The sequence below is a fragment of the Hippocampus comes genome, unplaced genomic scaffold (assembly GCF_001891065.2).
Source record: "Hippocampus comes isolate QL1 unplaced genomic scaffold, H_comes_QL1_v1.1 scaffold429, whole genome shotgun sequence".
In the NCBI taxonomy this organism is placed as follows: domain Eukaryota; kingdom Metazoa; phylum Chordata; class Actinopteri; order Syngnathiformes; family Syngnathidae; genus Hippocampus; species Hippocampus comes.
The window spans coordinates 65,607-76,678 of record NW_017808402.1 but is presented as its reverse complement, the minus strand read 5'-3'; the positions used below and the strand labels follow the sequence as shown (position 1 = coordinate 76,678).

Below are 11,072 nucleotides of genomic sequence, written 5' to 3'. Positions count from 1 at the left end.
GCCCGCCGCCGGACCGGTCGCGGCGGAGAGCGCCGAGCCGGGCGCCGAGTGTCACGGCGACGCCTCCCGGTTCCCGACCCCGCCCGCCTCCGCTCTGCGCCGCCTGACCCAAAATCTGCACCGCTTGGCCAGGAACCTGATGACGCCGGGTCTCGTCTGGCCCGACCGGACTCGGACCGGTCGCAGTCCGCTACGCCGGCCGGACGCGGCGGGGGGCGGGGCGGAGCCGACCGAGCGGCCGAGGAGCGGAGACGAAGACGAAGACGTGGAACTTTTAATCCCGGAATCGTCCCCGTCGTTCGACGACCTTGCTCAGAAGACGCGACGGCACGGCGCGAGCTCCGCGCGGGCCGGCTGGGACGGACCTTGCGAACGCTGCGGCAAAGTTCACACCGCCCGGGTCCCGGACACGTGCCTGGAGGTCGGGGGCAAGATGGAGAGCAGCGACGATGAGCTGCTTCAGCTATGCTAACAAGCCACGGAGGGCGGGCTGACCTACCAACGGTCCAAAGGTACGAGCGCGAGCGCGACGGCTTGCGTTGGCCTCGCCGCGCTAACATCGCTAGCGGCGGAGACGCGATCCCTTGTGACCGACAACGACATGGCGGCCCCGCGGACCCGCAGACCCGCTTCCTTTGTCTCGGGCCTCATGCTGATCACTTCCTTTTCCGCATTTGTTCCTCCGCCGGAAACGGATCCGTGTGACCTGTGATATTTCCGTCGTTCTCCGGGGACCCTCACAGCAAGAGCCAGACGTTTGCGGCTCGGTGCCAAATCAAACTGATGCTCTCATCTCCCCAAATTGTCAACGGTGGGGACTCCAACCCAACCGACGTGGTTTGGCGACAAGACGTGAGGGAAATGTTGCCGTAGTAGAAGTTCCTCGATGTCTTTTTTTTTTTTTGCGTTCCCGATTTTGGTACCCGCTCTTATTTATTGTTAGCGTTATTCAAATTGTGATGTTCTTTGGCCCGCACGATCGGTTGATGTTTGTTTTTTTTCCCTTCGATTTTCCCAACGGCATTATTAAACTTTGAAATCCCTCCTTTGTTCGCATTTATTGTTCAGGAAGGTGCGTGAAGACCAAAAGGTTGGAACTCCGTTCAAGACAAAAACGTTCTAAGAGGGAGGCCTAGGGTGGGAGGAAGGGGGGGGATGGTCGAAGGATGCCGGATTTGCCGACAGACTTGCCGCTGGCCCCAGTTGGAGCAGAAGATGAGGGACAGAGTGAGGAAGACCATCGGCGGCCGCTAAAGAGGCTGGATGGACCCCAAAGGCGGATCAATTATCCAATGAAACCATCTCGAATGAATCAAGTGGCGTTCGTCGCTTCCAGAAAATCAAAGAGCCTCCAGACTTGAGAACATTGCCCATCTTTATTTCCTGAGATCAACTTGATGCGACAACACTTCTGTCCTTGCTCCGCCCGTTTTTGTGACTTGTTTGCTGCCCTTTAGCGAGCTGGCTCATCCTCAGCCGCGGTGGTCCCGGGCCGTCGACGCGGGCGTGAGGTCACGTGAGGGAGCGAGCGGCCGCGACTGTCCGGGAAGATCACCGACGGATCCTTCCCAGTCCCCCGGAACGGGCAACGACCGCGGGCGATCGGCATCGGCCCCCCCGCCCGGTTGCTTTGCCCTACGGCGCGCTCCCGCCCTCCGTCTCTTTATTGGTCAGCGGGGCCAGAGCGGGGTCCACCAGGGAGGTGGCCGGAAACAGTTTAAACCAGCCAATCACCATGCCGGACAGGTCCAAGTCATCCAGTAGAACCTGAGCGGCGCCCATGAAGGATTTGTGGTCCATCTTGCCGTAATCGCCCCACACCACGATCTGAGCGTTGGGCCCGCGTTAGTCCGGCGGCAAACGGCGCGCGTGCGGCGGCGCGCGTGCGGCGGCGGCGCCTCACCTGCAGAACTTTCCCTTCCGGATTCTCTTCAAACTGCAGCTGTTGTTGGTAGAGAGGATCCAGCGTTTTCCTGGCCAGGCGGGTTCTTCGCTTCAACAAACATTTGCCGTTATCCATCAGGTAGACCTTCACATATGCGGCTGGGCCGCCGCAGAGCGGCTCGTCACCGATTGGAAGCGGAGCTCTCAAGAACCGTCTTCCGGCCTCAACGAGCTCGCCCGATATTCACGGACGGTCCCCCCCGGCCCCTCCCCCGCTCTGGGACTTACCCGGCGTGTTCTTGTTTCCTTGTTTCCCCACCAGCCCCCTGGCCCGGATCACCTCCACGTCGAGGCGCTCCTTCCTGTAGACCATTCCGATCTGGATGTCTCCTGAGCGACGGAGCCGCACACTCGCGTTCAACGGACGGGGTTCCGACCGGGGGGTTCGTCGGACATTTTGCGATCGGTCGCTACCCATGGGAGGCGTGGCCAAGGTCTGCCTCCCGGCCAGCTGGGCGGGACCTAAGCCGTCGAGGAAACCGGTGAAGTGTCGGTCCGCGGCCAGCTTGACTCCCGGGAAGATCAACCTGAAAGGCGAACGGCGACGTGAGAGGAAACGTGCGGGAAGGGCGCCGCGCCGCCCCCGGGCCCGCTCGTACGCGCCGGGCTTGGGGTCCTCGGCGTCGGGATCGCGGCTGGGCTGTCGGGTGAAGCGAGACTTGAACTCCACGGCCAGTCCGGTTTCCACGCTCCTCTGGACGGGAAGTCTCACCGCCTTCTTCTTCTTCTCTTCCTCTGAAGAGGAGAAAAGACGGCAGCGGTGTGGAGCTCGGCCTTCTCCTCCCTTCTCCCGGGGTCTGACGGGACCCACCTTCCGGGTTGAGTTGCGCGGCGCTTTGGCTCTTCTTTCCCAGTCCGACCATTCCCATCACCCGAGCGCCCAAACTGGATCGCCGCTTCTTGTCGTCGTCGTCGTCGTCGTTGCGGCTCAAAGAACAAATGTCGCCGCCCACGCCGGCGGACTTGGCGGCCGGCGCGGCGATCGACCTGCGGGGCGTCCGACGGCGAACTTAAATTTCGAGCCGCATGAGACGTGCCCGAATCGAGCGGGGAGCCCCCACCCCCGTAACATACCGTGCTGAGAAAAAGTCATTGCCGCCGACCTGAGTTGACGTTTTTGGCCGTGTTGATCACGCTCGGTTGTTTTGGAAAATCCGACCCATTTTGGGTCAATGTCGTCGGAGTTTCCAAATCGCAATGTCATGCGCTCAGAGAGGGAGGGAGGTCCAAACCGCTTTGGCCCGATGGCTGCGGTCGGCAACCTCTGGCCAATTACTCGGCAAAAAAAAAAGCACCTTCTAACTTCTAGTCAAATCACGATATAAAAAAACCAAAAAGAAAATCCTCGGTGTCGTCGTGCTCTTGTTTGGCTTCCAACTGAGCCGTTCTTCTTCAAATGCCATTTTGTTCCTCGCGCTCACTTGTGGCCATCGTAGCGTCCGCGGCGCTCTCCCTCGTCCCAAAATAGCGCTCGGCGACCGGTTGCCTCCGTCGGGAGCGCGCCCGTGTTTCTGACTCGCCCGCTAAAGCGAAGCAAAGACTTTGGGGCGGCAGTGTCACGTTCCTAATGCTGTCACTTGAGTGAAGCGGCATGTCGCGCGGCGAGATGAATACCGCGGTCAAATCAAACGGTGAGCTTTCGAGAGCAGGACGGCGGCTCCGCCCGAGGAAAATGCCGCTTTCGGCTCTCGAGAGGGTCGTTGGGAAAAAAGTCGGCCAAAGTGCCGCGCTGAGCGATTGCGCGGCACGAACTGAACCGAAGCCTCCGCTGAGTTTGTCCCATCGCGGCGGGAACCTTTGGGAAGGCTCTCGCACAGTTGCTTTTTTTCAGCACGGGTCGCCCATTCGAGGTGAGACGCCACGATCTCGATTTGGACGGACCCGGTCCCTCGCCGTCGCTTACTTGGCCGACTCGGGCTCTTCCTCCTCTCCTTCCTCCATCGATCCGTCGGTCCGAAGGGCGGCCTTTTCCGCCCGTCCCGTCCCGGAGTCCTCCGACGGATCCCGCGGAGCGTCCGCCTGACTGCGCCCGCCAGCGGGAGGAGACTTTGAGAAGGTGCGCCGGGAGCGCGACGCCCCCCGGCGGCGGCGACGAGGCGCTCACCTGACCCCCGGAGGGTCGTCGAGGACGACAGAGCCGGCGGACGAGTCGCTCAAGTTGCTGAGGGACGACTTCGACGACAGGCCGTCCCGCATCTGCGCGGCGGTCGCGCCTTAGGTCAACGGCATCTCTGTCGGCCACGTCGTCCGCGCCGCGCGCTCGCTCACCTTTTCCGGATGCTTCAGCGCACCTGCGGGGACAACGGCAGTCACGTCACCTGCGACGGCGTGCTGCTGCTACTTGGCCGCGACGACGACGACGGCTCGGTCGAGCGGCTCCAAAAAAGGAGGCCGAGCTCCCGCTTTGGCAGGAAGTGCTCCTAAACGCCACGAGAAGACACATGGGGTCTCCTTACTCGACCGATAGCCGCAATTCCAACGGGAGGTCTCGAGGGTCCTGAGAATAGACGACCCAAGCAAGAGTGAATTGGGCTTTTGTGTTTTTATCAGGCAGGACGCCGCCGATCTCATCGCACCGATTGACTGACTCCTGATTGTGAATAGCTCTTGCGCAAGTTGCTCGCCGCGGGGGATGCCCTCCTCATCTGAATGTCGGGACTTTTGACGAGCGACCTTTCAAAGGCTTCGCGCGGTTTATTTCTTGGATTTATTTGTGCAAGTGTCCACGCTGAAGACGCCCGCGTACCGTTTGCCGCCTCGCTCCGCTGGTCCTCCCACGTGACCTCTGAGCCGCAGCATGAGAACGACAAAGGGCAAAAGCTGGACGGCGGGCTTCGCCGGCGAGGCCGCGTGACGGCGCGGTCGCCGAGCACTGACCTTTCCTGCTCCCTCCGGGCGTGGCGGAACGTCTCTCCGCCTCTGACGCGTGTCGCCGTGTGACAGGATGCGGTGACGTAAGAGCGACGTAAGCAAACGCAGCGGTCAGCGAGCGCGACGGTGAACGCTCATTTCACACGTACCTGGAGTCTGAGGGGGCGGAGCCGGAGAGCCGCTCGCCGCTAAGGGAGCTGGGGCTCCAGGACGAGCGGAGGGGGCCGGGGGAGGCTCTTGATGAGGGGTTGTCGCGGGAGGGGCCGCATGAATAGTTGACGAGGGCGGGGGAGGAGCTTGAGGAGATTCGGGGGCGTTGGGGGGAGGGGCTGGATGAACAGTTGACGAGGGTGGGGGAGGAGCTTGAGGAGGTTCAGGGGTGCTGGGGGGAGGGGCTGCATGAACAGTTGGCGACGGTGGGGGAGGAGCTTGAGGAGATTGGGGGGCGTTGGGCGGAGGAGCCGGCTTTGGCGGGGGAGGAGGGGAGCGCGCGGCTTGGCGGTGGCCCGCCTCAATGGTCCAAGTCGGGGGGTGCAAGTGCGGCGCTACCGTGGGAGGTGGAGCTTGGATTCTAATGAGCGGAGGGCATTGTTGGTTGCCAGTGGGAGGAGCCTGTCTGTGCGAGGGGGGAGGCGAGAGAGGAGTGGGGGGAGCGCCAATTCCACTTGCCGCCCCTTTGCTCGCCGTGGCCCAAACTGACGCAAAGCAGGATGAGAGAAGAACAAAGGTTGAGCAAAGTCTCTTCCAAAGCCCCCCCCCCCCCCTCCCGCAACCGAGAGCGAGACGCCGGGCCGCGCGTGCGCGTTGAGTTGTGCGCAGGCAAGAAGAAGAAGAAGAAGAAGAAGAAGGAGAAGAAAGCACGACCCCGTCGCGGCGCGCACGAGTGAGCGGCGGACACCTCCGTGGACGCGAGCGCTCGGCCCGCGGCCTCGCTTACGTGTGTCCGGTGCGCCTTTGGGCGGGACGGCGGGCAGCCGGCGTCCTCGGCGGCCGCACTCGGGGCTTCCGACGGGACTCGCGGGGAGCCGGCCGTCACGCCGCCCCCCTCTGTCGGAGGAGCACAGTGAGACCGACCCCGGAAGGCTTCGTCTCGCCGCGGCTCGCGCGGCGACGCTCGCGACGGATGCGCCGCTGAGAACCGAGCCCATCTATTCGCCACCGCTTTCCACTTTCATCCTGTCGCGTTTCGGTTTGGGACCAGCGGGCGGCGCTGTCGGGCTCTCCCCGCGGCTGTTGGTCATGATGTCATTGGTGCTTTAAAGGGCCTCCCGGCCCGAGCCCTCTTTGTCGGGTCTTTGTTGCAGTTTGTTGGCTGCCGTCGTGTTTGTTTGGGTCAGCTTTTGCTCATTGTTGGGTTTTATCTTCAGTCGTGCGTTTTGTTTGCTACTTTGGACTTGGTTTGTTTTGGATTGCCTTTTCTGAGTTTTCATCCAATCTTTCAAGTCCACGCTGCTCCTCCCTCCCGCCTGCTTTTTGGGGTCCACCACCACCACGCCAACGTGACACGTCCTTTTTTGTTTTTTCCTCTCCTCCACCCGATTGAAGGAGGACCAGTGACGGGACGAGCGGTCTCATTTACCTGAGCAGGTCCTCGTCGAAGGGTTCTCCTTCCCAAGGGAAGTCCGGAGTGAAGTTTTGGCTGAAGAGCAGAAAAAGAGCTCAGGATGTTGGAACGTCGCCACGACCGCCCCAAAAATCACCTGAAGTCCTCAACGCTCCCGTTCGCCTTATGGGTTGGCCAGGAAGCGTCGCAAAACCTTGCAGAGTAACTACGCACGGGACGGAGGCACAACTCCTTGTTGACATTCACCTTCAAGTTTTGGTGGGGTATTTTGGCTTGTTTTTTTTTTTCCGTACCAGTCGCTGGAATCAAGAGAAAATGCCCCAGACCTCCTCCTCGGTGACCTCCTGGACACACGGACTTGGTTAATACGCGTCGGCCACTTAAGCCCGCGCGACAAGCACCTCTCGCGCGACAAGACGAGGAAGAAAGTCGAACGTTGGGTTTCTGCCTTACTCGTCCAGGCTGCCGTGGAGTCCGACATCGGAATGAGCTCGGGTGACCTTGGAGCCTCGTAGCAGCCGCACGGCGTCGTCGCGGTAAAGCGGATAAAGCGGGGTGACGCTGCGGGCCGGGTCGCAAATTCAAGTCACGGGTCGGGGGCGAGCCGGGCCGTCGGGAAGGCTACCTGCGGATCGGGGACGACGAGCACCTCGCCGGCGCCGGGTCGCTTCGCCAACCGGGACGAGACGAAGAGCCGCGCGGGCGTCGGCCGTTCTGCCGGGAGTCTGGCGAGAAAGAGGAAGCGTCGCCACCAAACGCCTCGCCGTCCCCGCGCGACGGGATTCCAAGTTCACCTGATATCACCCCGACGCCGTCCTCGCCGTCATAATCGGAAAGGTCTCCGTCGCTGAACCTATGGAAAGCTGCGGAGAAGTCGAGAAAAAAGTGGGCAAGGTTTCGTGGCCTCCCCCCGCGGGTCCGGACCGGGTCCGCGCCCGAGAAGCTCCCTCGGGCGGGATCCCGCAGTGCTCGGCCCTTGGACGCGGCGCGCACCGGAAACCCGCGCCTTTCCCGCACATCCCGTCCCGCCGGCCGCTGATTTCCTACGCCCCGCGCTTTCTGCGTTGCGTCCGCCACGGGTCCCCGGCGTCGCACCCTCAAGGCTTCCTCATCTTCCGCCGCTCGCCTCGTCCCGCCTCGTCTCGCCGACTTGCAAAGAATGCCGTCGAGGATCGTGCGTGGCAATCGCGAGAAAGTCATGGGACCGGGGGGAGCCCAAACTTTGATCCCAACGTGCCCGTCGGCGGCCTTCGCGTCGATAACATCGCACGCGGCGCGGCTCGCCGAAATACAAACGGAGTCCCGTCGGCGGCGCGCCGTGAGTCGCTGACCCGGAGGAACCCGCTTAAACGGCCAAGGCGTACTCACGATGGAGCCCCCCGGCGCCGGCCGCGCGCCGGGGGGAGCGACGAGCGGCGACTCGCGGCGCAGAGGCAAAATCGCTCCCGCGAAGCTTGAACCAGTGCGGCCGGTCATCCGTCAGGGCGCTCTTCTCCAGTCCGATCACAACCTGGACCGCAACCGCCACACGGGGAAGGTTCAGGCGCTCCCCCTCCACCGCCCCGCTTTGGACTTGACCCGTCGGGGCCAGGACGCGGGCCGTCCTCGGGCGCGGCGGAGACGGGCGAGCTCGCGGACGCCTCGGCCGTCCTCACCTCTCCGAGGAAGCCGCTCTCGTCCTCGGCGACGCCGGCCCCGTCCCGGACCGTCAACTCCAGCGCGTGCTGCCGGGAGCCCCGTCGGTGGAGCGGCGAGTACACGAAGGTCTGGTTCCACCGAGGTTCCGCCGACTTCTTCACGGTCTTTGTCCTCCGCTTACTCGTCGCGCTGAAGAGAAAAGCGTCTCGTCCTCGGCCGCCGAGCGCGTCGCCCGCCCGCGGGCCGTCGGGACCGCTCGGTCGAGCTTCTCACCTTCTGTCAGGAAGCAAGTTGATTTCCACATAAAGGCTCCGGGGCCGGCCGTCCGCTCGAGCGGGAAGTTCTTTGGCCCCGAGGACGGTGACCGTGAGCTGATCGTCGAGTTGATCGTAGCACAGCTTCACCTTGAAGGGAAGGACGGAAGAAAGGCGGTCTTTGCGCGGCGGCGCCTTGACGAACGCGAGGGCGCGGACGAGGATGAGCGGCGTTCTGCTCAAGACCGCTTCAGCCTTCCCCCACAATCTGCGGAGCGGGGCCAATTCATGGAGTCGCGGTCGCGGGTAAGCTCGCGAATGACGATCGGAAGCGTGACGAGGCCGAAATCGGATCCCGCCGCTCGACGTCGCGGCTGCTGACTCGGCTCGCTCGGCCGGGTGCGGAAAAGGAGCGACCGTTAGCGACCGTTAGCGACCGTTTGCAATCGTTAGCGACCGTTTGCGATCGTTAGTGACCGTTTGCGATCGTTTGCGACGTGCAAGTCGAGGCGCGACTTGTACGTCGCAAACTTGGCAAGGGTTTGTCGCGTTTGCCCGCGGCCGTTGGGAGCGACGCCAATCTTGCCAGAGTGCGCTTTGTCTTTCGTGAATTGACGACTTGAAAGCGTTTTCTCCTTCAACGTTTTGGAGAATCTTTTGTTGAAGCGCTGTAGGACAAACGGCCCCAAGCGGCGTCACGGGGTTAGTATGATTATTATTATTCTTTTTTTTTTCTAAAGGGGTGTTCACACGGCAACATTTGCATCGGTGCTGCACCGATGTATTTTGTTGCGCTATGTCTGACCCCGGTGTCTATTTTGTGGAGCGTTCACACGTAAAAAGCCGCGGACTGAAGAGAAGCGCCTCCACCCCGGTGCTACACCGCAGTCAAAGTTGCCGCGGGAACAGCCCTCGAGCTACAGGACACCGAGTTGAAAGCGCGACTTTCTGTTCCAAGTTTTGATCACGAAGGAAACGGGAGCCGACTCCGCGTCGCTGGAACGCGGCGTCGCGCTCAACTGAAAAGGTGCCGACGTCTCACTCACCTGAAGTCTGGGAACCAAAACGGGCTTCCTCCCCTCCTGAAACCACGACAAACTTGTTTGGGCTGACCGGCCGGCAACGAGATGACGCCGCGCGCCGCGTCAACTTACCGGGACCTGCGCCGGCGTCGCGTTTGGGCTCGCGGGAGAGTAAAAGGAAGCGGAACCTGTTGAAAAAGGCAAGGTTACGCCGCCTACCGTCAGGAAGCGCAGATCAAACCTCTCGCGGGCCGCTCAACGCACTGGAGACCAGCCGGCGATGGCGAGAGTCCGCAGCTCTGGAAACACCAATCGCAGTCGGGTGACGCCGCGTTCCGACGTGGAGACGGACGGCGAGCTCACCTGAGTGGTCGCGTCACCAACAGCTCCACCCGTGGCTCCGATTTGGACTCGGAGATGACGTCGTAGACGTCGTCGAAGGTGGCTCCCTGTAGGACGCGTCCGTTCCATTCCACAACCTGATCGCCTAAACCGCAGCGACAGCAAAACGCCGTCACCGGAAGCCGGAGCGAACCCGGTTTCGCGCCGAGGCTGGAAAGCGCTCGACCCGCTTTCGCGCGAGCGCAAGCGAGTGTCGCCGAGCGGGCGGGGAACGAGGAGGCGGTCTCGGCGGACCTGCTCGCAGGTGCCCCACGACGTCCGCCAGACTTCCCGGTTTAACTTGAGTGATGAACGCGCACAGACGGCCGCGATCCGTCAGTTTACCGCCGGTCACCTGCAAGCTCAAACAAGGTCACGCCAATCAAACGGCTTGAGACGATCGCCCGAGAGAGCCGCGGCGAAAGGGGGACGAGGAGGAGAGGACCGGCCTTGAGTCCGAGCAGCGCGCCGGGGTCTGCGTGCGCGGATCCGTCCCTGGCGCCCTTGTCCAGCAAAATCCGGCCGACGAGACGCTCGCCGTCCGCGGACGGTTGCCACGACGCCTGCCGCCGAAGGGGGAGAGGAGGCAAGCGTGACTTTGCCGGCCACGACCGACATCGACGGCGCCTGCGGTGGAGCGCGAGGGAGGAGGCGGGGCTCACCGCGGACGCGGCGGCGGCTTCGCTCTCATCCCGGCGACGGCTGAGCTCCATGTCGTCTCCCGGCCAGCGGCCCGAAGGAAAGGCGAGAGGTCGGACGCCGGCTCTCGCGACGCTTCCTCGTCACGTCACGCCTTCATCGGGCCGCGCGGCGCCCGCTCAAAGAGGAACGAATCAACGTCAAAGCTCCAAAGCGAGCTCATGTCGACTCCAAACAATGCGCCACTCGCTCAAAGACCCCCGCGCGCGCGCGCGCGCGCAGCCCGACGTGGCAAAGTAGTCAAAAGGTGACGTTGATGATGTCACGCGATCTGCGCCGGCACTCGCGCCTCCGCCCTTCTGCCTTCATTTCTCGGCGACGGAATCGCTCAAAGCGCAAAGCTGAAGCGGCTCAAAAGTCGGCGAGGGCGCCAAAGTGTCATCGCGTCGGCCCTGAACTTTTTCTGGGTGACTCCGTTCGGATGCCCGATCGCAGCGATCGATCGATGGGAGACTGGCAGATGGGCGGCCATCTTGTTCCTATTCTGGCATCGCCAAGGTGATCTGCAGGCAGGCCGGCAGGCTAATCCGCCCCCCCCCCCCCTTAATCCAATTGAGTGTGAGATGCTCCCGTTGTGATGAGTCGGAGAGGAGACCTCGGCTTTTACTTCTCAGAGCTCGCGTGGACTTTGGCAGGCTTGGGCGCGATCATCGGCACCGCTTGCTTCTTCTTCTTCTTCTTCTTCTTCTTCTTCTTGTG

The 11,072-nt window shown here is 62.6% G+C and overlaps 2 protein-coding genes across 2 annotated transcripts in view; one reads left to right on the top strand and one right to left on the bottom strand.

Annotated features, from left to right (window-relative positions):
* lrp12 (low density lipoprotein receptor-related protein 12) overlaps positions 1-1,043 on the top strand; it is a 4,582-nt gene extending 3,539 nt beyond the window's left edge. The window contains 2 exon segments of the mRNA XM_019858137.1: positions 3-87; positions 90-1,043. Of these exon segments, the coding sequence (XP_019713696.1) occupies positions 3-87; positions 90-472 (468 nt within the window). The 3' untranslated portion in view covers positions 473-1,043.
* LOC109508256 (regulating synaptic membrane exocytosis protein 2-like) lies at positions 892-10,549 on the bottom strand. The gene is made up of 25 exons (XM_019858136.1): positions 10,337-10,549; positions 10,124-10,237; positions 9,930-10,029; positions 9,657-9,780; positions 9,532-9,592; positions 8,291-8,466; positions 8,035-8,206; positions 7,748-7,889; positions 7,005-7,242; positions 6,833-6,940; positions 6,516-6,791; positions 6,395-6,454; positions 5,753-5,862; positions 4,965-5,510; positions 4,822-4,863; positions 4,691-4,729; positions 4,213-4,235; positions 4,049-4,140; positions 3,848-3,967; positions 2,756-2,931; positions 2,544-2,679; positions 2,359-2,471; positions 2,173-2,274; positions 1,904-2,043; positions 892-1,827 (listed from the first exon to the last, which is right to left on the bottom strand). The coding sequence occupies exons 1-25, from the start codon at positions 10,385-10,387 to the stop codon at positions 1,636-1,638; spliced, it is 3,453 nt and encodes a 1,150-aa protein (XP_019713695.1). The 5' UTR covers positions 10,388-10,549; the 3' UTR covers positions 892-1,635.
* Positions 10,550-11,072: the final 523 nt, after the last annotated feature.

Coding starts and splice junctions, on each gene's coding strand:
- LOC109508256 (XM_019858136.1), bottom strand. CDS start 10,387: ATGGAGCTCAGCCGTCGCCGGGATGAGAGCGAAGCCGCCGCCGCGTCC. Junction 10,238..10,336: donor AAGCCGCCGCCGCGTCCGCG/GTGAGCCCCGCC, acceptor CTTCGGCGGCAG/GCGTCGTGGCAACCGTCCGC. Junction 5,863..6,394: donor TTCGACGAGGACCTGCTCAG/GTAAATGAGACC, acceptor CTCCTCCGACAG/AGGGGGGCGGCGTGACGGCC.